We start from the raw sequence: 22,513 nt of genomic DNA, 5'->3' as shown, positions 1-22,513 counted from the left end.
TGGAGTAGCTGCCGGGCAAGGGCTGAGTAGCTTTTGTGGCCTAGACAGCTACAGATCTAATGCTTCCTGGTCCATGTCTTCTTTCTTCCCATTTCCAGGAAGGTGTGGTTGATGTGGATGGCCATTTGGCGCAGGAAGAGGAGGAACAGGCTTCTGGGACTAGACCCACTCCTTTTTCATCCAGACAAGGTGGGAAGAGGAAATCCAGGAAAAGCAATGAGCAGCCCAAGTGAGTTAAGCAGCCAAACAGCTCTCCCTTTTCTCTGATGATGTGTCACCGCAGTGATGTCCTCCAACCAGGACATTAGCCCATGAAGGAAGGCAGAGACAAAGCTGTCTTAAAAGGTGTGTGGAAGGTTTGTGTTTCCTCAAGGATGACATGCCAGCATCATGCTGGAAGGGTTTGTGTGCCCTTATGGCCACCAGCAACACCAGCAGGAGGATATTAAGGGAATGCGTGTGGCCAGCAGGGACAGCCTGTGGTTGGGCAGATCTCTGTTATGGGGAAGTAGAATCATAGAATCATAGAATTGTCCAGGTTGGAAGGGACCTTTCAGATCATCAAGTCCAACCATCAACCCAACACTGATAAAACCCACCACTGACCCATGTCCCTCAGCAACACGTCTGCCCGGCTTTTAAATCCCTCCAGGGATGGTGACTCCACCACTGCCCTGGGCAGCCTCTTCCAATGCTGCACAACCCTTTCCAGGAAGACATTTTTCCCAATATCCATCCTAAACCTCCCCTGGTGCAACTTGAGGCCATTTCCTCTTGTCCCATCGCCTGTTCCTTGGGAGAAGAGACCGACTCCCCCTGGCTACCCCTCCTTTCAGGGAGTTGTAGAGAGCGAGAAGGTCTCCCCTCAGCCTCCTTTTCTCCAGGCTGAACACCCCCAGCTCCCTCAGTGGCTCCTCACAAGTTCTCCAGACCCTTCTCCTTGGTCTCCAGACCCCTCACCAGCTCTGTTGCCCTTCTCTGGACATGCTCCAGCCCCTCAATATCTTTCTTGGCATGAGGGGCCCAAAAGATTTACTGCAAATGGTTCATCTGTGTGTCTCTTATGGACAAACTGAGACCACGGGGAGCTGTGAAGGGTGTGAGCTGTGGACATGGAAGGTGGCCAGCACAGGAGGAGAAAGGTGGAGAGAAGAACACGCAGGCAGGGTAACAGTCCTGTGATGGCATTGGAAGACATGTTAAACCTGCAGTTTTTCTTCAAAGCATTTGTTAGAAGGAGATCTGCTGAGTGGAAAAGGAGAAAGGGACAGTGGACAGAGGAGCAGCTAAGGAGAAGAGATTTTGAGAGGGAAGAAGGAACAAGCAGCACAGAACAGAGAAAAATTATTCAATTTATAGAAGTGAGGTCCCTGTGCTGGCAGTTTCTACAACTGCTTCTGTGGCCGAGAGCATCTGCCTGGTTCCTCCCTGACATTCCCCCAAAGTCCTTGTGTTTGAGAGGAGGGGAACCACCAAGGCTTTAGTATCCACATGACGCAGTGGAGTCCTCTGTGCAGTTCTTTTTTTTAGGGAGATGGAAGGTGATTTGGCAAACACTTTTCTGGTTCTCTTTTGAGTCACACTGTCCTCTGCAGGGAAGGCTGGTGGTGTTTGTGGAGGTGAATGGAGGGAGAAGAACAGAGAGCCGGGCTTGATTTAGGAGTGGGGTTAGATCAAATCCTAGGAAATTTGTTTTATAGGTTCTTCTGAAGGTAAAGAGGGTTTCCTGCCTGCAGGTGTGCCTCAATCCATCCAGGGTGGGACAATTCTTGCGATCTTTCTCAAGAAAGACAGTCCAGCCTCTGCTGTTCTACAGTATTTGCTACACAAGGCAGTCCCTCTACTCTAGAAAGTAAAGATTTGTGAGAACAAGGCTGATCTTATCCCTTTTCACTAGATATTTCGCTGCAAACTTTGGTAGAAGCAACATCAAACCGCTCGTTTTTGAATCAGCAAAGCCAGCACCTGCAGCACATTTTGGTTCCAGCTTCCTATTATTAAGACATTAATTAATCTGGTTCATCTTTTTCCCCCTTGTCAGGAAGGAAGAAATCGGGAACTCTCTTTCTGTGAGAGATCTGGTTGGTATTTTACCGTCGAAAAGTCAGGGAATGGTTTCCACCAAAGATCTGGATGTGAAAGAGAGAGCAAGGAACCAGGATACAGCGAGTATTGATGCAGAGCTCTCAAAGCCAGCTCCCGTGGAGGATTCCCAGCGGCCCAGGTAAGCTTTTCCTGCAAAGTAGCATATCTTTGCCAGAGGGTGGTTTACACGGGAATGAGTGCAGCATGTTCCCCTTGTACAACTCCCTGCTTCAAAGTTAAGAGGAGAGATTCAGAGATCTTCATTGCTTGGATGCAGAAAGGCATCGTAGGACAGCAGCGGTTGTATGGACACCCTGTGTACCAAATTATGTTGTTGGTGGTCACCTTTTCCATCTGCTTTGAGCTCTGGCCTGCTCTATTAAGTGTGAAGTCTCTGAAAATTGCAGCACTTCATTCAAGGGAGGTTATCCTGCCCCTCTGCTCTGCCCTGGGGAGGCCCCATCTGGAGCACTGGGACCAGTTCTGGGCTCCCCAGTTCCAGAAGGACAGGGAACTACTGGAGAGGGTCCAGCAAAGGACTACAAAGATGATGAGGGGCCTGGAGCATCTCTCTGATGAGGAAAGGCTGAGGGACTTGGGTCTGTTTAGTCTGGAGAAGAGAAGACTGAGGGGGGATCTGATCAACGCCTAGAAATACTTCAAGGATGGGTGTCAGGAGGATGGGGCCAGTCTTTTTTCAGTGGTGCCCAGGGACAGGACAAGAGGGAACGGGCACAAACTGGAACATAAGAAGTTCCATCTCAACATGAGGAGGAACTTCTTTGCTGTGAGGGTGGCAGAGCCCTGGGAGAGGCTGCCCAGAGAGGTGGTGGAGTCTCCTTCTCTGGAGACATTCCAAACCCGCCTGGACACGTTCCTGTGGGACCTGCTCTGGGTGGACCTGCTCTGGCAGGGGGTTGGAGGAGATGATCTCCAGAGGTCCCTTCCAACCCCATATCATTCTAGGTTTCTGTGATTTGGTTAGTAGTAAAAGTGCAGAGACACCTCATGTGAGCCACAAAACCCCACACAGTCACGAAAATGGGTCAAGAGCTGCACAGGACGATGGCAGGAGGTGCCACAACAAGACAGAAGAGTGGAGAACAGCCAAAAATGCAGCAACGTGCCGGTCGTCTGCTTGTGCCACGACAAGAATTTAGCAAGGGAGGGCAACGCTGAATTGCATTTCATTCTGGATGGAGCTGATGGGGTAAAAAGTGCTGCGGGTACCAAGAGGAAGGAAGTTTTCCGGGAGGATGTGGTGTTCAACTCCCAGGAGCTCGGCCAGGACCACACACAAACCAGTCTGGACACCATTTTTCTCATCACCAGCCATCTTTTCTCACTGAGAGCCCTCAGGCTGCAAGCGCTGCAGCTCTAAAGATGCCGATGACCAGTCCTTGCTTGTTCCTGCTGCCCAGGGAGAGCATCGCAGTGAAGCTGTCCCAGGATTTGGTCTCGTTATGGTTTGAGAAAACCTATAATGATTTATTGTCATTTAGACAATTATTCTATCACCCCATGACCCCTCCCCACCCGGGAAGGGGAACTAGGGAAAGCAAGGAAACACAAGGGTTGAAATATAAATAGATTTAGTAGGATAAGACGAAATAATTAACAATACTACTAATGAACCAGTATTAATCCCAATACTAATATAAGATATACAAGAATTATACTCGGCCAATTATACCAGTAGGAAGCTGTGCACTCCCAGAGGGGACAGCCAGTGTGGGACACTGCGAGCGCTTCAGCTCCGGGAGGAAGAGAAGGGCTCAGGGCTCCAGCACCGGAGCAAGGAGTTCTCTGGACCCACTGCCATCAAGGAAGAGAGAGAGAACTCCTCAGCAAACTTCCTAATTTCTATGGAATGTGACGTTCATGGTATGAAATAATCCTGTTGGCAGCTTGGGTCAAGTGCCCGGATCTTGCTTCTCCTCATCCCTAACCTGGTGAGCTCAAAACCAGTGAGACCCCGAATCCCACAGCGCCTAGCTGGCTATAAAGTAAATATTTTCATGAATTTAGACACTAGAATCTTCTAAAAGTGCAGTTTTCCCCAGCATTAGAAGAAAAATTAGCCCTGTGTCGCTCGACCCAGGACAACTCCTGAAGAACCTCAGCGTGTTGACGTGTTCCTCCGTGTCCCCTGGCTGCGTTTTAGTGTTTCTTCTAAAAGTCCCGTGGCTGCTGCAGCTGCGTAAGGCACAACCCAGAGTGCTTTGGAGCTCGGGAGCTGGCTGGCAAAGCCGTAGCTGTGGCAATCTGCCCAGTGGCCGTTGTTTACAGCGCTTTGCCAGCAGTTTGGCACGGAAAGGACTTCTCACGCAGCCTTTGAGGCGTTTGAAAATGCCCTTAAGAGGTCAATCGGGGGAAGGCAGTAGCCGGAGTTTTGCTTTGGCCGGTCTAGACTGAGGAATGTGGAGATTTGTAGCTACTTTCTGCTACTGGATCCAGCCCGCTCACCCGGAACAACCTCACGCCGCACAGAGCAGCGTCCCTGGGAGCGTGACGTTCTCCTGAGGGACTTCTCCTTTTGCCCAGCGCGGTTGGTGATGAAGTAAGAGCTGGTGTTCCTGGGGGGGGCATGTTTGCAACAAAGCCATTTCATAGAAAAGTCACGATCGACACATGCTGCTTCGAATTCAGTCTTTCTAAAGAGACAAGACTTAAAAACCACGGGCGGCAGCCTTGTGGAGCCGGCCAACGCACGCAGCTGTGGGCTTTGGTTGGCAGAGGTGACTGGTCCGTGCTGGGATCCAGCAGGAAAAGAGCAAAGACGCTTCTGTTTAACAATAGAAGGGAACAATATTCATTATTTTTCTGGAAATCCAGACCATTAAATGTCCGCTTTCCCAGGAAGCCTCAATTCTGAGGCATCTCCTGAGGAATGTGGTTTCTACGTAAAGAACTCTTTCTTCTGGGAGTGGGGGAAAGAGGGTATGAAGGTTGGCGCAGAGACGGTACCAGGGTGCAGCTGGCACAGCGAGATCCTCAAAAATTGAAATACCAGCCCCAAACCTCAGCTACGGCAGCTCCCAGGAACCGTGTCACGCTGCAGGGCAGAACAAACTGACCTCCCCACATCTGTCTGTGTTTTCTTGGAATTCCCTTGCAGCTCCCCTCCATCCAAGCTGGTGGCATTTGAGCAGTTTAAGGAGGAAGGCGGGAGTGAGATCAACCGGATCTTCAAAGAGAACAAAAGCATCCTCCTCGCCAGGAAGAGGAGAAGCAGCGCAGTAGCGCAGAGGATCAACTTCATCAAGCGTGAGATAGAGAGCATCAGAAAGACTCTGGAGGCTCAGAAGCAGGAGAGGTGGCAGCAGGGTAAGTCGCTGTGCGGAGACTGGCCAGCGAGAAAGTGACAGAAGAGAGGAACTGCTGGTTTCAAAGCAATTCTGGTGGTGAGGCCACCAGACCACCCCTGCTGCCTGCCAGGGCAACGGGACAGGCTGGGCTTTACGCCCCAGCTCTACAGCTGGCCTTAGAATCATAGAATCATGGAATTGTCCAGGTTGGAAGGGACCTTTCAGATCATCAAGTCCAACCATCAACCCAACACTGATAAAACCCACCACTGACCCATGTCCCTCAGCACCACGTCTGCCCGGCTTTTAAATCCCTCCAGGAATGGTGACTCCACCACTGCCCTGGGCAGCCTCTTCCAATGCTGGACAACCCTTTCCAGGAAGACATTTTTCCCAATATCCATCCTAAACCTCCCCTGGTGCAACTTGAGGCCGTTTCCTCTTGCCCCATCGCCTGTTCCTTGGGAGAAGAGACCGACCCCCCCTGGCTACCCCCTCCTTTCAGGGAGTTGTAGAGAGCGAGAAGGTCTCCCCTCAGCCTCCTTTTCTCCAGGCTGAACACCCCCAGCTCCCTCAGCTGCTCCTCACAAGTTCTCCAGACCCTTCTCCTTGATCTCCAGACCCTTCACTAGCTCCATTGCCCTTCTCTGGACACACTCCAGCCCCTCAATGTCTTTTTTGTTGTGAGACTACATTAGTAGGGTCTATAATTAGATTAGGGTCTATGAAAGTCAAAATACCAAACTTCAAGGTACCAGAGGGAAAAAAATGGGCTAAGTGCCTTCCTCCTTCACTGCAGCAAGATGTTTATTAGGTGGAATATGCCTGGATGAGACGAGGAAGTGTGTCAGGTTTCCTGTTCTCCGCAGCAGGACTCCCAGGAGTCAGTGCTATTGAGTTCTGCCGAGGAGCAGAGAAGAAACGCCTCTGGGCACGGAGAGAAATCTGAAACAAATGGCTTTAATAGCAGAGTGCTTTGCCTGGGATGGTGAGGAAGTAGCAGTGGTGTTCCTTGTGTGCAGGGAGGACAGCAAAACGACTCCGTTCTGTGAAACAACAGCCTTAATTATTGCCAGGCAATTAGCAGGAAATAAGAGGGAATGGGAGAGAAAAGAAATGGCCACCAGCAAGCGGTGAGGGAGGGCTGGAGAGTCAGAGCCAGCGCGAATGCTGCTTGACTGGCTTCCATTTCTCTTCCTCCAGAGAGACTTTTATGACCATGCTTTACAAGAGGCCTCTTCCCAGAGGGTCTGATCCTCTAAGACCAAAGTTCTTCTGGTTGAATGATGAGCAAATCACCTTGAATCCATATCCAAGTGAGGGTTTGTCTTTTCATGGATTCACTGCTTCTCTTGGGCCTTTGCTTTTTATGATGACACCTACCGACTGGTGGTTTATTGTGGGTGCTGGAAAGCACAGGAATAAACTGATTTGAGGGAAACCGAAGAAGATATTTATAGTAGGGAAGTAGCACTGGTTTAACTGTCCCCAAAGGACTGACCAGCCCTCCCTTTGTCTCAAAAACCCTTGCCATGGCTGCCCAGGAGCCATAAAAGCTCTAGGTGATACCCTCCAGCAGGCTGCCACGTGGGCGTCTTTCTGCAGACCCCGGTCCTTCCTCTTCATCAGCATGTGTCCCCGCTCCGGAAGGACTGATATCTGAGTGGTTCAAGAGTTCAGCGGTGATTTCTGCCCCACACCACTCCAACGCCGTATTTATTTGTAGAAAGCATGTCTAAGGAAATGTCAACTGTGTGGTTAACCTCAGTATAAGTGGGTAACTACCGTGTGGTTCGAAGCGTAATGACTGTTCTGCGTCCCTCTCCACCCTCATAAGAAACCTTCGTTTCCTTTTCTTACCCTCCAGGAGAGTACGTTGATGACAAAGGACAGATCATAATCGACGAGGAGGAGTTCTTACTCATCATGAAGCTGAAGGACCTGAAGGAAGAGTACAGGTCTGGTTATGCTGAACTGCAGGACCTGAAGGCAGAAATCCAGTACTGCCAGCATCTGGTGGACCAGTGCCGGAACAAACTCATCTCAGGTACTGGGTGCCAGGGTGGTTTCTGGAGAGCCCCCAGTTTAGCTGGGATCCTTGAGAGCAGCTCAGTGCTGAAAAACTCCACAGACACAGTGCATATAAACCAAGCCCTGTCATCCTCTGTTGTTGCCTTCCAGACTTGTTTTTTATTGATGATTGGGGTTTTTGGTGTTTTTCTTTTTTTGACATAACACCGAATTGCTGCAGATTCCTTTGCTGTGAGGGTGGTGAGAGCCTGGCCCAGGTTGCCCAGAGAAGCTGTGGCTGCCCCATCCCTGGAGGGGTTCAAGGCCAGGTTGGAGGGGGCTTGGAGCAACGTGGTCTGGTGGGAGGTGTCCCTGCCCAGGGCAGGGGGGTGGAACTAGATGGTCTTCAAGGTCCCTTACACCCAAACCATTCTATGATTCTATGATTCTCTCTAGCAGATAAGGACATACCATAGAATCATAGTATCATAGAATGGTTTGGGTGGGAAGGGACCTTGGTCCCTCCACTTGATGTGATGCTATGGGTAAAAGCCTTTCACAAGGAAGTTGACAACACTGCTCTCACTGATAGCCCTGGTTCTCACCCTGGATTTCATTTAATAGATGTGGCAACTGAGGACCTGCACTGGGCCAGGGCTTTGGCTCTGCATTGCAGATGTCTCCTCTGGACCCCCGTGAGATCAGCATTACTCAGGTTCCAGCATGGGCGCCTCGGCAGGAAGCCGAGTTTGGTCATTTTACTGTGTTCTTCACGAGCACCACCCTCGTGGCGATGAGTCACGTCTCTGCTCAGGGTGATCCCTGCAAATTTGGGGTGTGCTCTGCTGCAGGACGTTCGGTTTGAGGCTGTGGCCACAGGAGCGCGGTCCTGCTCTCTCCCCGGATTTGTCCCGTAGGATGGAAAACAGTAGGTGTACGAATGCCAGAGTCCCAAATGTTTGGATGCTGTGTACATGGCAACACTTTTATGTTCTACAAACTCCCCAGAGCACAACTTGTATCTGTCCGTGCGTCCCACGCCGAAAGAAATGCCTGGCTTCCAGGGGATAGAGAGGGCCAAAACGTAATTGTGCGGAAACTTTGCCACTGGTTTGTGTTGGCCCCCGGGTCTGGCATTTTTCGGGTGCTCCAGATGTTTGCTGTTTGTTTAAACACACGGGGATGGCCTCATTCATGACCTGTGTCAGCCCAGAGGGAAAAGGTCATCTCAGAGCTAAAACCGGGGTGAAAAGTCGGTGGTGTTGCATCACTTCGGCCCTGCCGAGTGAGAGCAGGGCTCTGCGTTTGACCTTGTTTGTCCTTCACGACTCCCACGACAGAAAGCAGCCCCGTTCCCGGGGTCCCTCCGTGGTGACACTGCCTTCTCTGGGGGCTGTGGGCTCTCCCGCTCCGTGGGGAAACATGCCATAGGACCGGAGCAGACCACAGCCTCTTCCCAGCCGGCATCTGGGAAATGCCCAGGATTAATAAGGATGGAATTCCTGCTGCATCGCGGCACCTGCTGTGTGTTCTCACTGGCTATTACGGGATGGAAAGCGCTTCTGTAGCATTTGGAATGGAAATCTGACCCTCAAAATGTGCTGACCATTCAAAATGGCCAGCTCCAAGCTGGATGGCTCCGTGTCCCTGGGATGCAGGAGCAGTGCCATCTCGTGGACAGCCACTTTTTGGTCTCCACAAGCCCCAGGGGACTGTCCCCAGAGCCAGCCACCACCTCCCGGGCAGTGAGGGTGGGCAGCAACACAGCTAAAGGGTGCCCTGTCCTTTATAACTAACTTTTCTAATAGTTTGAAACTCGGAAGCGTGGAGTTCTGAGGTCCCATCTGAGAGTTTAAGAGCACTGAGGTCCCCTCTGATCCACGGGTGAGGAGCCAGAAGCAGCCCCCTCCTTGTCTCCTTGGTCCTTCCAGCTCTGTTTATCGCCCCCCCACTTTGCTTTGCAGAGTTTGAGATCTGGTACAGCGAGTCTTTCCTCATCCCCAAGGATATGCAGGAAGCTCTGAAGCCCGGTGGCAACATCAGATCTGGAATGATTCCCATAAACAGAGTCATGTGCCTGGTGAGTTGTCCCGGCAGCTCTGCTTACTCTCCTTGATAACCGCACGTGGCAAAGTAACGAGGGCACGACTAAGCCCGTGGGAGGAGGAGGGCACAGAGGCTCTGCCCCTTTTCTCCGAACAGAGCGACTGGTGTTGAAACGCTGTCTGCTGGGATGTATCTGGAGATCCATCTTGCTTTCACGTTTGCTTTACCATTAAAAGGCTAAAATAGGACAGAGGGATTGAAGTACCCGGTCATCTGCTGACTATAAGGAATCGGGCAAGCTGCCCAGAGGTGCAAGGGGTAGGCGGGAGACTTGTTTCCAGTCCGTATAACCTGGAACGCGTATGGCTAAACTATTGTGTTTCGTGTTGTGGCAACTGGTACCCAGCCAGCCCTCTGTTTAGAAACCGCCACTTTGGGGTAACCGGGCTCTTTTGTCACTCCTGACAATGCACATTTCTCTTAAGCTTCTAATTTCTCTTAAGCATTCTCAGAGGACGGGCTAAAAGAGTGTTGGGGGTGTTCAGCCTGGAGAAGAGAAGGCTCCGGGGAGACCTTAAAGCCCTTTCCAGTCCCTAAAGGGGCTCCAGGAAAGCTGGGGAGGGACTCTGGATCAGGGAGGGGAGCCATAGGAGGAGGGGGAAGGGTTTGACACTGAAAGAGGGGAGATTGAGCTGAGATGTGGGGAAGAACTTCTTTGCTGTGAGGGTGGTGAGAGCCTGGCCCAGGTTGCCCAGAGAAGCTGTGGCTGCCCCATCCCTGGAGGGGTTCAAGGCCAGGTTGGAGGGGGCTTGGAGCAACCTGGTCTGGTGGGAGGTGTCCCTGCCCAGGGCAGGGGGTTGGACTGGGTGGTCTTTAAGGTCCCTTCCAACCTGAACCACTCTGTGATTCTACGATTTACCAGATTCTATGATTTCTTCTTTGTGTTGTTCTCCTCTGAAGTCATTCCGGGTTTTGTTAAACGTCAGATTTGAAACCTTCATGCTATTTGATAAGAAGGTGGTGGCAGGGCTTCTGTCTGACACCACAAAGCCATGCACGGCAAGGAGGGACATCCCACCCCAGCTGCAAGAGGGAATCAGCCCTTTCTGTGCCGGTGAAGTGTTCAAGGCCAGGCCGGATGGGGCTTTGAGCAACCTGCTCTAGTGGAGGTGTCCCTGTCCATGGCAGGGGGGGTGGAACTTGATGATCCCTTGGTCCCTTCCAACTCTAACCGTTCTATGATTCTATCTCCGTTATTGCTGCTCCAACCTCGGCAGACGGCAGAGAACAGCTTGTGGGGACAGGTCCGGGGTCCTTCTCTCCCGGGAGCTTGTCCCCACCAGGAGCAGGGGACATCTGCAGGTGTTTGGGAAAGAGAATCAGCAGGGTGTGAGCTGTGCGACCCCGTTCCTGAATTCACAGCCCCATTTCTAGCCAACGTGTAGTGAGGGAGAGGATGGCTTTGATTTTTTAGGAGGAAAACCGAAAAGGAACTCTTTTGCCTCCAGGTGTGATTATTTTGACTGTGAATCTCAGGGAAGCATTTTCTTTACTCCCTTCTAGAAAAAGGATGTGAAGGGTTTTAAAGCTGATCGGAGACAGGTTCTTCCCATCCTACGGAATTAGCTCCCTGGAGAGTAGGAGTAATAAACATGATGTGAGGAAAAAAAAAAAACCAACCATATATCGTGAGTTTACTTTTAAACAGACTGTTGTGATCTACCAAAGTGTGGAAAATTTCAGCTCCAGACACAGACCTGTAGGGGAAAGAGCGAAAAAAAACCATCCTGACCCAAACCCCTTGGATAAATGGACATAACGAGGGCAAGAGGAAAACCCTGACCGACTGCATGAGTCCAGGACGTCACTCTTTGGGGAAAAAGAGGAAATCCGTCACTAGTAGTCACTTTTACTAACCCAAGTTACTCAATATATTCATAGAAGCTCCCTTAATGGTTTCCAGCCCTGGATTTCTTGTCATTGCATCAATTCTAACCCCAAAGATGAATGAAACCTGCCTCTTAGCGATGCTCTGCAGCTGTGTCAAGTTGTTGGTGTTACAGGCAGAAATCTTCAGGCGGAGGATAAACAATGTCCCTGGTAATGTTGCTCAGTGCTGGCTTCTTAGAATCATAGAATGGTTCAGGTTGGAAGGGACCTTAAAGACCACCCAGTGCCACCCCCTGCCCTGGGCAGGGACACCTCCCACCAGACCAGGTTGCTCCAAGCCCCCTCCAACCTGGCCTTGAACCCCTCCAGGGATGGGGCAGCCACAGCTTCTCTGGGCAACCTGGGCCAGGCTCTCACCACCCTCACAGCAAAGAACTTCTGCCCCACATCTCAGCTCAATCTCCCCTCTTTCAGTGTCAAACCCTTCCCCCTCCCCCTATGGCTCCCTTCCCTCATCCAGAGTCCCTCCCCAGCTTTCCTGGAGCCCCTTGAGGGACTGGAAGGGGCTTTAAGGTCTTCCTGGAGCCTTCTCTTCTCCAGGCTGAACCCCCCCAACTCTCTCAGCCTGTCCTCAGAAGATTCTTCTCCTGTTCCTTTCACTGGGCAATTCACTGCAGCATCCAGTCAGTGTCACTGGCCGTGCTGAGGCGATACTGGGTCTGGGAGGGAACCACCTCATTTTTCTCTGGAGGTTTGTTTCCTCCTTAGAACCAGTTTCGCTTTTCCAGACCGGCTCTTTATTTACTGTTCTCACCCATTTCCCCAGTGAGCTCATCTTTTACTCTTGGCTTGATTTGCTTTGGCCACTTGCCTTTTATCCCACCAGAATGTCACTGTCACCTTCTCCAGGCTACTCATGAACCCCCCCAGGAGGTGACCTAAGAACCTGCTAGAGGTATCCTCAAATCCGGCACGAAAACATGACACACAAGCTGATAACTTAAAAAACTGAATTTCCATTCAACCCATGTTCCTCTTTAGTGAGCTCACACCTTCAGGGTGGTTCCCTGGAGAAGCGTGGGCAGGGACATCAGCTGGCTGGGCTCTGGGGGACCATGCTGAAGCTCAGACCTTCTTCAAGCTGTGACATTATCTCACAGTGGAAGGGAGTAGGCCATAAGCATGGCCTTCAAGAGCATGGCCTTCAAGAGAATGGCCATGGGAAGAACAGCTGAGGGACCTCCTTTTGGGGCTTTCCACTTTCAGATGGATTTTGCCCAAAGTCCTGCCCAAATCTGCTCACCTCAGGCATGGGAAGGGAGGACCTTTCACTTCTGAGGCTTCAGAGAGATTGTTGAATGATTGTTTAACGCAGCAAACGGGATCCATTGACCTCTGTGTCTCCAGACATGGGGTTTTTTTTTCACACGGAGTGGTTTCTGTCTTTCTCCTGGCAGGAGGAAGACGAACAGGAGAGGTTTGAGCGGATGCAGGAGACCACGCTGCCGGCCTGCCCAGCTTCCGTCTCCTTCTACAAAGCCAAAATGAAGACTGATCAAAAGGTAATCTCAGCTGATCTGCTACTAAAAACCCAATCCCAGAGCTTCTCACTCCTGGCTCCTTCCTGGAAAGATACCACCGAGGCCCTGAACTTAGCAGGACTTCACAAAGATGGGGTGTTTAGGAGAGTAACGGGGCTGCACAACTCTATCACTTAACATTTTTAAGGAAAATATCTCCAAACCAGCCCTTTGGTGCTTGGGAGGAGAATTTCCCAGGGCTTCCTGTGCCCTCCTTTGAGCCCGCTGGGATCTGCCACCAATCGAGCAGCGCCGGTGCGATGGGGCTTATTTAGAATCATAGAATCATCCAGGTTGGAAGAGGCCCTTGGGATCATCGAGTCCAACCATCTACCCTACACTACAAAGTTCTCCCCTATATCATATCCCCCAACACCACATCTAAACGGTTCTTAAACACATCCAGGGATGGTGACTCAACCCCCTCCCTGGGCAGCCTGTTCCAATGCCCGACCACTCCTTCTGGGAAAAATTCTTTCCTAATGTCCAGTCTAAACCTACCCTGTTGGAGCTTGAAGCCGTTCCCTCTCGTTCTGTCATTAATTACCTGTGCGAAGAGACCAGCACCAACCTCTCTACAGTGTCCTTTCAAGTAGTTGCAGAGAGCGATGAGGTCTCCCCTCAGCCTCCTCTTCCTCAGACTAAACAGTTCCAGAACTTGTGCAGCTTTTTCCAGCAGGAAGGTTGAGAAGGTGTTTGGGGTTGGGTTTATTTCAGGAAAAAAAAGCTTTTCCTGGTGAGAATTCTGTTTTGAAAACCGAGCTCACGTTAAAAATGCTCTTTGTTTTCTTGGCCAGCACACGTACACCAGGACCATGTCGTCCCTCCAGCAAATGCGCAAGAAACCCGGGCTCGTCACAGCTGCCGGGAAGAACAAACCCCTCTCGTTTCTGCACGTCGTGTAACGGATTGGGGCTCGGCCTGGAATGTCACCTCAGAAAGTGCCTTGCGTTCAGGCCCGCAAGAGATTTATCAAAAATAAACAGTAAGAAATTCGACAACAACCCCAACCACACAACCTTTGTGCAGGTAGAATGACAGTTATTGGGAATCGGACCCGCTGTTTGGATGGGAAGGGAGCCAGGGAGTTCAAATAGCAACGCTTGTTTTCCCGAGCCTCTCTGGAAAAGGCGGCGTCACGACAGAGAGAAGGGTTTTGTGGACAATCCGGGCTCCTTCTCCCTCCTTCCCCCCTGCTGCCGGAGGCGACGGCCTCCCGGGCTTGTTCTCAAGGGAGTTTCAAGTCGCATCTTGGGCAGTTTGATGTTCTCCAGGTGGATCCTGAGGAGCCAGGTTTGGGTGAGGACGAGTTCTGCCTTGGATCAAAGCAACCCCCTGGCGTTTGCCCTCCTGGTGAGAGGAAGGGGCTGGAGAGACGCTCGGAGCGGAGCAGCGTTTCCATCACCGGTGTTAAGATTTACATCAGCGGTGATTTACAGCAGCCTCCCCACCCCAGCGCAGCAGGAACAGGGCAGCGTTTGCCCACCATTTTCTGGGGAAAACCATTCAGATCCAAGGGGGGATCACGGTGTCCAGCAACTGTAAAGCTCCAGAGGATTTCAGGCTGCTGTTCTCTTCGTCCGCTGAGCTGAAGGCCTGCGGGAAGTCCTCCTCCTCCACCAGTGGAGGTGGGAAGCTGATTCCAGCTTGGCATACGCCAGGGAATTTTCCATACCAAACACCCAACCGAGAGGGTCCCATCTCCTCCTCCTGCTGTGAACGGTTCGTGACCACATCGGTCTTGTCGGGGCAGAGCGGGGCTGATCTGTGATTTCCCCAAAATGATGAGAGACGCGAGATCTCGTAGGGTTCCCTCCAACTTGGGAGGGCAAGTTGCACGTGTGGGCTGGCCGTGCCGCTGGCTGCCCCCGTGTCTGGGCATACGGATCTGCCCGGAAAAGGTAATAAACCAACAACTATTAATTTAATACCCGCCTGGGCAATGACAGCAGCCCAACCTGCCATCAAGCGTTGGCTCCTCCATCGCTCCTCTCCAGCTCTACCGCAGCCAAGGCTCTGAGGAGCCACGTATGGACGTGGACCCATATATATGTGCGTATATACGTGGTGGTCAAGCTGCAGGCTTGGCTTAAAGGAGCTTTTTAGGGTCCGGCTCCTCCTTGGGGGTTTCTCCTTCTTGTTTCTGCAAGGAATAAAAGCATCAGCCACAATTTTTCCGTCTACCACGCGTTTTGGGTGCCCCTTGGCGTTTCTCCTCTTGTCGCTCCAGCCGGTGGGTCCGGTCTGCGCTCAGAGCTGCAGCCCCAAAAGGTTTCGAAATTATTTGGGGAGCTGGAAGAATAATGCTGAAATCCCCAAAATGCACCGTCCCGTGTTCCGTGTCCATTGCGAACGCCCTGGCCAAAGCCTGGTGAATCACTGGGGTTACTGGAAAACCCACTGGGCACGTCACTGGGGTTACCGGAAAACCCACCGGCGCTTGGCTGAGTGATGGGACGGGGGACAAACAGCCCCCGCTGCCGAAACCGGCACCAGCCACGGCGGGAGCAGCCCTGAATTACAGCATCCCGGGTTGGAGGTTTTCCACGTGCCGTCCTCGTTTACATGGAACACTGGGAAAATTAATTAGTCCAGGCTGTTGGGTTTGGTTTAATTTGTTGGCGCTCACCTCTGGTATTGTAACGTCACCTGCTCCCCACAGGCGCTGGGAGAAAAGCCTAAAAACCACCTTTTCTTTGTAATTATCTATTTCCAAAGGCTTATAAAGCTGAATTTCCCAAGGAAAAGCTTCCACATGAACTGAAATACCCCTTCCTTCGACCTTCTCCTCCATCCACCCCTTGATTCCCCCCCCGTGCTTCCCCCCGGCTGCTGCTGGGTGCCACCCACCCCCTCCCTGTGCGTCCCCACCAGTCCAAATCCGGAAAAAAAAGGCAAGAAATCTCAATTTTGGATGCTACAAACGTTATTTTGTGGCTCCCGGGTGAGCGAGAAGGTCCTACTGCACCCCGAAAACCAGCTCCTGGGGTGCTCCGGCACCGTCTCCCTAGAGGAGCTCTCCCCGGGGCTCGGGAAGCTGGTGAAATAAAACAACCTGAGAAAGGGCAAGAGCGGTTTTTAGCGATTTTGTGGCGTTTTTCCCTAAAATACGGCCTGGGCGCTGGCAGGGCACAGGGATGGGCACGGTCCTGGGGCTGTCCCGGGTGTGATCCCGGGGGTGCCCGTCATCCTGGGGAAGATCCTAGGGTTATCCCGGGGTGCCAGAGTCCCAGGGTGATCTCCCAGGGGAGATTCCCAGGATGTTGGTGATCCTGGTGAACCCAGTGACATCCTGGTATGGTCCCAGTGATCCCACAGCTGATCCCAGTGATGCCGGGAAGATCTTGGTGGTCCCATGGCTGATACCTTTGTGGTCCTAGTGATGCCATGGAGATCTCGGTGATCCCACAGCTGATCCTGCTGTGGCCCTGGTGATTCCCTGCATGATCCCAGTGAGATCTCGGCGATCCTGTGACTGATCCCGGTGTGATCCCAGTGTCTGGTGTGGCCCTGGTGACCCTGGGGGTGATCCCGGTGTGATCCCAGGAGTGACCCTGGTGGTGCCGAGGCTGATCCCGCTGTGGTTCCAGTGATGCCAGGGAGATCCCGGTGATCCCGTGGCTGGTCCCAGTGATGCTGGGGAGATCTGGGTGATGCCGCAGCTGATCCCAATGTGGTCCCAGCAATCCCGGGGAGATCTCGGTGGTCCCGTGGCTGATCCCGGTGTGGCCCCGGTGATCCCGGGGAGATGTCGGTGGTCCCGTGGCTGATCCCGGTGTGGCCCCGGTGATCCCGGGGAGATGTCGGTGGTCCCGTGGCTGATCCCAGTGTGGCCCCGGTGATCCCGGGGGGTGATCCGGGTGTGCTCCCGGGGGTGCTGCGGCTGATCGCGGTGAAATTCCGGGGATCCCGCGGCTGATCCCGGTGTGGCCCCTGTGCCTGGTGTGATCCCGGCGAGATCCCGCCGGTCCGGCAGCTGATCCCGGTCTCTCCCCGGAACTCCCCCTGCCCGAGATCCCGACGAATCCCGCAGCCGGTCCCCGTCCCATCCCGTCCCCTTCCGTCCCGTTCCCCGGCGGCGCTGCTGCCCGCCCCGGAGGGAGCGGAGCGGCGGCGGCGGCGGCGCGGCGGCGCGGCGGGGAGGAGGAGCCGGGCGACCGGGGCGGACTCGTCGTCGGGCGGCGGGCAGGGGCAGGGCAGGGCACGGCGCGGATGGCGGGGCCCCGCCGGCGGCCGCTGCAACGCGGGGCCCGCCGGAGGATGTGAGGCGGCGGCGGCGGAGCCGAGCCCCCCGCCGGGCTCGGAGGAGGGCGGAGAAGGGGCCCTCCCCCGCGGCGCGGCCCGGCCCGGCCCGGCCCGGCCCTGCCCGCCCCAGGGGCCGCGCTTGCCCCCCTCCCCGCCCCCGGACAGCGCCCGCCCGACCATGGGGGACTTCTACGACCCGGAGCACCCCACCCCGGAGTAAGCGCGGGCCGCCCCGCCGGCCGACCCCCTTCCCTTCCCCGGCCCCGCACGGCGGCCTGAGGCCTGGCGGGCCCGGCGGGGTAGGCCGCGAATCCCCGGCCTCGCGTGAACGCCGCGGCCGGGCGCCGGCGGGCGGAGGCCGGGCTGTGGGGGTGGTGGGGGTGGCGGAGAGCGGAGCGGAGCGGCGGGGGAAACCGGGGGTGCCGGGGGCAGCCCCTGCCCTCCCCGGGGTGCCCCGCGGAGGGAAGGAGGGAGGCCGGGCGGTGAGTGCGGACGTGTCCCGGCCTCCCCCCGGGAAGGAGCGCGGCGGGGGGGTGGTGTCGGGGGATTTTTCCGCACTTTTTTTATTATTATTTTCCTCCCGGTGTGCGGAGGAGGTACCGAGTCCCGGCTGTATTTCGCCCCTTCAATCCTCCCGGCCGGCCCCTGCCCTGACCCCATTTTCTGACAGGAGGAAGGAGCCAGGCAAGAAGGAGGTGGGGGGGGGAATCGAGCAGCCTTAATGGCCGGTGAACTCCGGTTCTCCTCTGCGCTGGGGACTTTCACCGACACCCCTTCCCGTCCCCCGCCCGATATCGCTTTATTCCAGCTTTATTCCTTCTTTTCAGCAAGCCCTTCAGTTCCTGCTGGCAGCGGTGGGGTTTCTTTCCTCCTCTCCCCCCCTCCTTACCCCCCCTTCCCCTTCCCTCCTCCTTCTTGTTGGTTCTCAACGCTATTTTTACATTTTTAGACTTCCTTCGCGAAGGATTCGGGTGCCTGGTAAAACTTTGCGCGTGCAGCGTCCCCGACGTGCGGCTGGGGTGGAAGGAGGCAGACACCCGGCGTGTGGCACCTCCGTGCCACGGTTTGGACTTGGAGGCAAAGCTAAAAATGGCGCGTTTTTAACCAAGGACGGCAGAGAGCAAACCTTTTTTTTTTTTTTTTTTTTTAATTTTTTTTTTTTTTTTTTTATTTGAGTGAAGGCGATGATTTCTGCCTGTGCCCACCTGAGGATCTGTTTCGGCTGAAACGATGCCCCCGGCCCAGCTGTCTAAAATTAGTGAGAAACGGAGGATTTCGTTTTGAATCCAGGTTGTGTTTTTGCTAGACGTGGCTCCTGCCTTTCTCCCCTGGACGGGAGAGCCGGGAACGAGCCCCGCACCTGATTTACCTGAGTTTAACCCCGGTGGAGAGCAATGGTCCCATCCTGAGCCACTCTCCACGTTCAAACGACTCTCCTCTCCCTCCAGAAAGTTTTAGCCTCGTTGAGGTGTTACACCTTTTTAGTTTTTTAGCCCTGTCCCGAGGGTCCGGGGTGGCATTTGGTGTCAAACGAAGCGTCGCAGCGAGCGTGACGGTGACAAGCGTTCGGGTTATATCACGGTGCCACTTGTTGTCTAAAACGATCTCGAGCGTCGCCAACCTGGGCTCTTGAAAGAAGCCAGAGCGGTTTCTCTGAAAAGAAATACTAAATTATTGGTCTGACTTCGGGGTTTTTCTTGGGGCGTGTGTTCCCGGTTGGGACTCTGGAAGCTGCGGGGAGGCGTTCGGATGTTTTTCGGAGCCTTCTTTCCCCGCGCCTGCCTCGAAGCCGGGTGTCTCGCCGCGCGCCTGAGTCGCCTTTCGCCGCTTCGTTGATGGCGTTTCTTATTTGGGACGTGCTCTTCCCAGCGCGCGGGCTTTTGCCTTGAGAAAAGGATTATTTGCGGTCGCTCGGCGATGGTTTTCTTCAGAGGTGGGGGTACCTCGGGCTTCTTCATCTCCTTCCCTCCTCTCGGATGTGGCGATATTAGAAATGTCTCATCCACAAGAACCGGTTCGGTATTTCCAAAGCGCGGGGGAAAACAAACTGTGGTGGTTGTGGAACGTTTGGTGTTGCTGGAGGCGGTGGTTTCCCCCGGTCCTGTACCCGCTGGGGGGTGTGACGAAGAGAGGGTGTGTGGTGTTTGTTTTTTTTTTGGAGGAGTTGCTTTTGGTGGCTCGTGGCGTTGGAGTTGCGTTGCCGCGAGACGCGGGGGCTTGGAGGGCGCTGGTCGCAGCCCGGTGACACAAACGGAGCCCGGAATATCATCAGGCTCAGCCGTATTTGTCATGGGAATTATTCACAGAATGGTTTGGGTTGGAAGGGACCTTTAAAGGGTCCCCAGCCCATGGGTAGGGGTGTCTTCCACTAGACGAGGTCACTCAAAGCCCTGTCCAACCTGACCTTGAACACTTCCAGGGATGGGACATCGTTGTTGCCAGCTCCGCGCTGGCTGTGGGAGGTGGCATATTGAGTCGAAGGAGCTGGATTACAGGCGACTTGAGTACGAGCTGATGGTGTTTACTGGAATTTTCCTATTAGCAAAGAAACTCCATCCAGTTTTCACCTGGTCGATCGCCCTCTGTGTCCCACTCGGCAACCAGAGCTCAGGTTCTTGAGAACTTCAGCGTCCAGTACAAACAGTTCACCTTGCCTCTTTGGGTGCCCAAACTGGGGTCAGCCCAAGTCCCTGAGCTCGGAGCCACCACCAAGCTCCACACGAGAGCTGCAGTTTCTCCGTGGAGCTGCCTGACGCCGACCTGGACCTTCTTGGTGGATGTTTGTGTCCATGGATGGATGGATCCATCTATGAAGATCCATCTGGATGGGTCCATCCAGAAGAAACTTCACCTCCTCATGCTGTTGCCAGGGCTGTAGCGGTGCAGCCGATGCAGCCAAACCTGTGACGAGCGAGTGCTTCCTTCGAGAAGACACTGAGATCGTCCCCGGCCGCTGCATTCCAAGGGTGGAGGTGACATGTTGGTGAGGTCATGGCACGGGTTGAGAGTCCCAAGGAGTTCTTCAGGTGGCATCTGCAGCTTATGATGGAAACCGAAGGTGCTGCAGCAGGTTCTCTTGCACATCCTATGGCTGGAATATATTTATCCGCTGCTTCTTCTGCACTCTGCTGCAGGTGGACCTCCCCGACTTGAATTTAGCTCCATTTTGGGGGAAGATGGTCTTCCTGCCATCCCGTGTCTCCGCAGCCTGGTGGGATTGGTGGCACTCATGGATGGTTTGCCGGGGTCGGGCTTTGGGGCCAGTGCGTTTCAACACCCTGATGATTTTGTTAATGTGACTCCGTATGGATTCAGACAGTCTAAAACATCGAGGTTTTGGTTATGGCTGTTACAATGTGGGTTTTTTTAACGTGTGTGGCAGCTGTGGACACTCGTGGGCCGTTCGCCGGTCGTGCCACCTTGGGACTTGAGTGTGTTCTGCTTCTCGTAGGCATCTGGATTCTATTTTCTGCTTTTCTCTAGGGTAAACAGGCGGTAACGCCGGTGCCCTTGGCACAAGGCAGAAGCTCCTGTGGTTAAATACCCAAATTCGGATCCTCGAGTATAATCCATCGGGGAGACGCCCGGGGAAGGGAAAGGCTCGGTTCTACACCTGCATTTCCCTTCGGAAGCTCCTCCCCTTTATTAAGGAGACTAATGATGGTCCCACGGGGTGCGAAATCGAGAGTAATAAGGGAAAAACTTGGCCTGAGCGTACCTGAGGGATTTTCAGCTCCGCGTTTAAGCCTTAAAGGCTCTGAAAAGTCAGTTTATTTAAAGAAAATTCTCTTTATACATCCCAGTTTGTCTCGTCCACGGGAGGAGACCTTCCCCTGCTGGCCTGGCCGGCCAGTAAGTTATCACACAAACTTCTCACTTGGGTTTATTATTTTTCACGTTGTCTTTAAGCGATTCCCAGCCGGACTCGAACTTTCTGAGGCCGGTTCCTTGCAGTGGAGCCGAATTAAATGAGGTCGTTCATCTCCAGGTTGGGGATCTCCAGGGAGGAGACGTGGACACCATGCAGCGCTGCCCCTTCCCCTCCTCTCTCGCCTTTTTTTCCTCCTCCGTCCACAGCCCCTTTTGGGTACCGTTGCCCAGTTCTCTTAAAAACGAAGCCTGAGGTTTTGTAGCTTTGGTCTCAGAGAATTCGGCTTCTCCCTGGTTTTTGGTACCCAACTTTGGGTCTTCATTGTTGGGTTTTGAGAGAGAAGAACCTCTTGGCTTGTCCTTCCACCCTGGATTCTTGTGCAGCTTCTGCCCACCGCTCCTTTTCCATCTCTTTGTGGTCCAGAAACGCGCCGTGCAGCAACGACAGGGGAGATCTGCCGCGTTTTCCTTCAGTGGAAATTAAAAATGGGAGGAATAAAAGAATATAGGTCCACGTTTTGGCTTCGAGCGGTTGATCCCTGTGGTTTCTGCTGATCCAGATGCCTGTAAATCAGAAAACCGTGCCTTTTTCCAGGAGCTGGCTGTGTCTGAGTGTGCTGGCAGTAGGTTTTTCCCTTTAGTTTTTTAAGGTTTTAGGTCTGTGGATCGGTGGAGTGAGCAAGGAATGATGTGTGTGGATGGGGAAAGTCACGGCCTCGGGATGCCTCCCCGGGAGGGTGTACTCCAGCAGTTGGGTTCCTCAAAAATGAGGATATTTAGCAGCTGGAGGCTACCCGGGCGAGAGATATTGAGTTCCGAGTCATTCCACCTACCTTTAGTCACCCGGACACGTGCCTGGATAATTACACACTCCACGCTTAATACGCGAGAGCGGCTAATAAAGAAACTCAGCTCTCCTGAATCCTACGGTATTTAGGAATAGCCGGAAAAAAGGTGGAGGAATCCCTGCTTTTTTAAAGGCTTTTGGATGGTTCTCTGGCCTTAATTGTTTCTCGTTTTCCCTCTGCGATTAAATCTTCGCCTTGCAGTGGCTCAGAGCGGGGAGGTGACAGCTTTCCTTCGACGTCCTCCGTTAGAGGTCTGGTGACGTAATTCTAAATATAATTTGTTGGCCTGTATATTTAGACGGAGAGGGAGAGAGGATTTATAAACACCTATTTTTAATTGACACAGAAACATAAAGAAAGATGAAAATGTTTGCCCAATGTCTTTGACCTTTGTCCTAATTAATAGATTCTCTGTGTTTTGATGATTTAGATGATTGTTTATATTTATTAACGCGCCGAGCCAAGGCCCAGATCATCGTTGGGCGTTCGACACCGGTGTCTCTGCAGCCACGTAACCCCTCAGGCAAGGCTGGCAGGAGCAGTGATGCCCTTCCCATTTTACAGCATCCCGGGATACGCTTCGTTTTCATTTTTCCTTGTCGGAACTGGTAGGATTCATAGAGAAATAGTC

General features: G+C 53.3%; 1 protein-coding gene across 2 annotated transcripts in view; it reads left to right on the top strand.

The window, feature by feature from the left end:
- Positions 1–15,088, top strand: part of KIF9 (kinesin family member 9) — a 28,421-nt gene extending 13,333 nt beyond the window's left edge. For both annotated transcript variants that reach the window (XM_074157063.1, XM_074157064.1), the window contains exons 14-20: positions 99–229; positions 2,042–2,224; positions 5,204–5,412; positions 7,261–7,440; positions 9,368–9,483; positions 12,797–12,901; positions 13,717–15,088. In XM_074157063.1, the coding sequence (XP_074013164.1) occupies positions 99–229; positions 2,042–2,224; positions 5,204–5,412; positions 7,261–7,440; positions 9,368–9,483; positions 12,797–12,901; positions 13,717–13,824 (1,032 nt within the window). In that variant the 3' untranslated portion in view covers positions 13,825–15,088. The remainder of the gene's footprint in view (positions 1–98; positions 230–2,041; positions 2,225–5,203; positions 5,413–7,260; positions 7,441–9,367; positions 9,484–12,796; positions 12,902–13,716) is intronic.
- Positions 15,089–22,513: the final 7,425 nt, after the last annotated feature.

This window comes from Numenius arquata, chromosome 12 (genome assembly GCF_964106895.1).
Source record: "Numenius arquata chromosome 12, bNumArq3.hap1.1, whole genome shotgun sequence".
NCBI lineage: Eukaryota > Metazoa > Chordata > Aves > Charadriiformes > Scolopacidae > Numenius > Numenius arquata.
The sequence above is the reverse complement of the archived record's forward strand: the minus strand, read 5'-3'. Positions and strand labels throughout refer to the sequence as shown.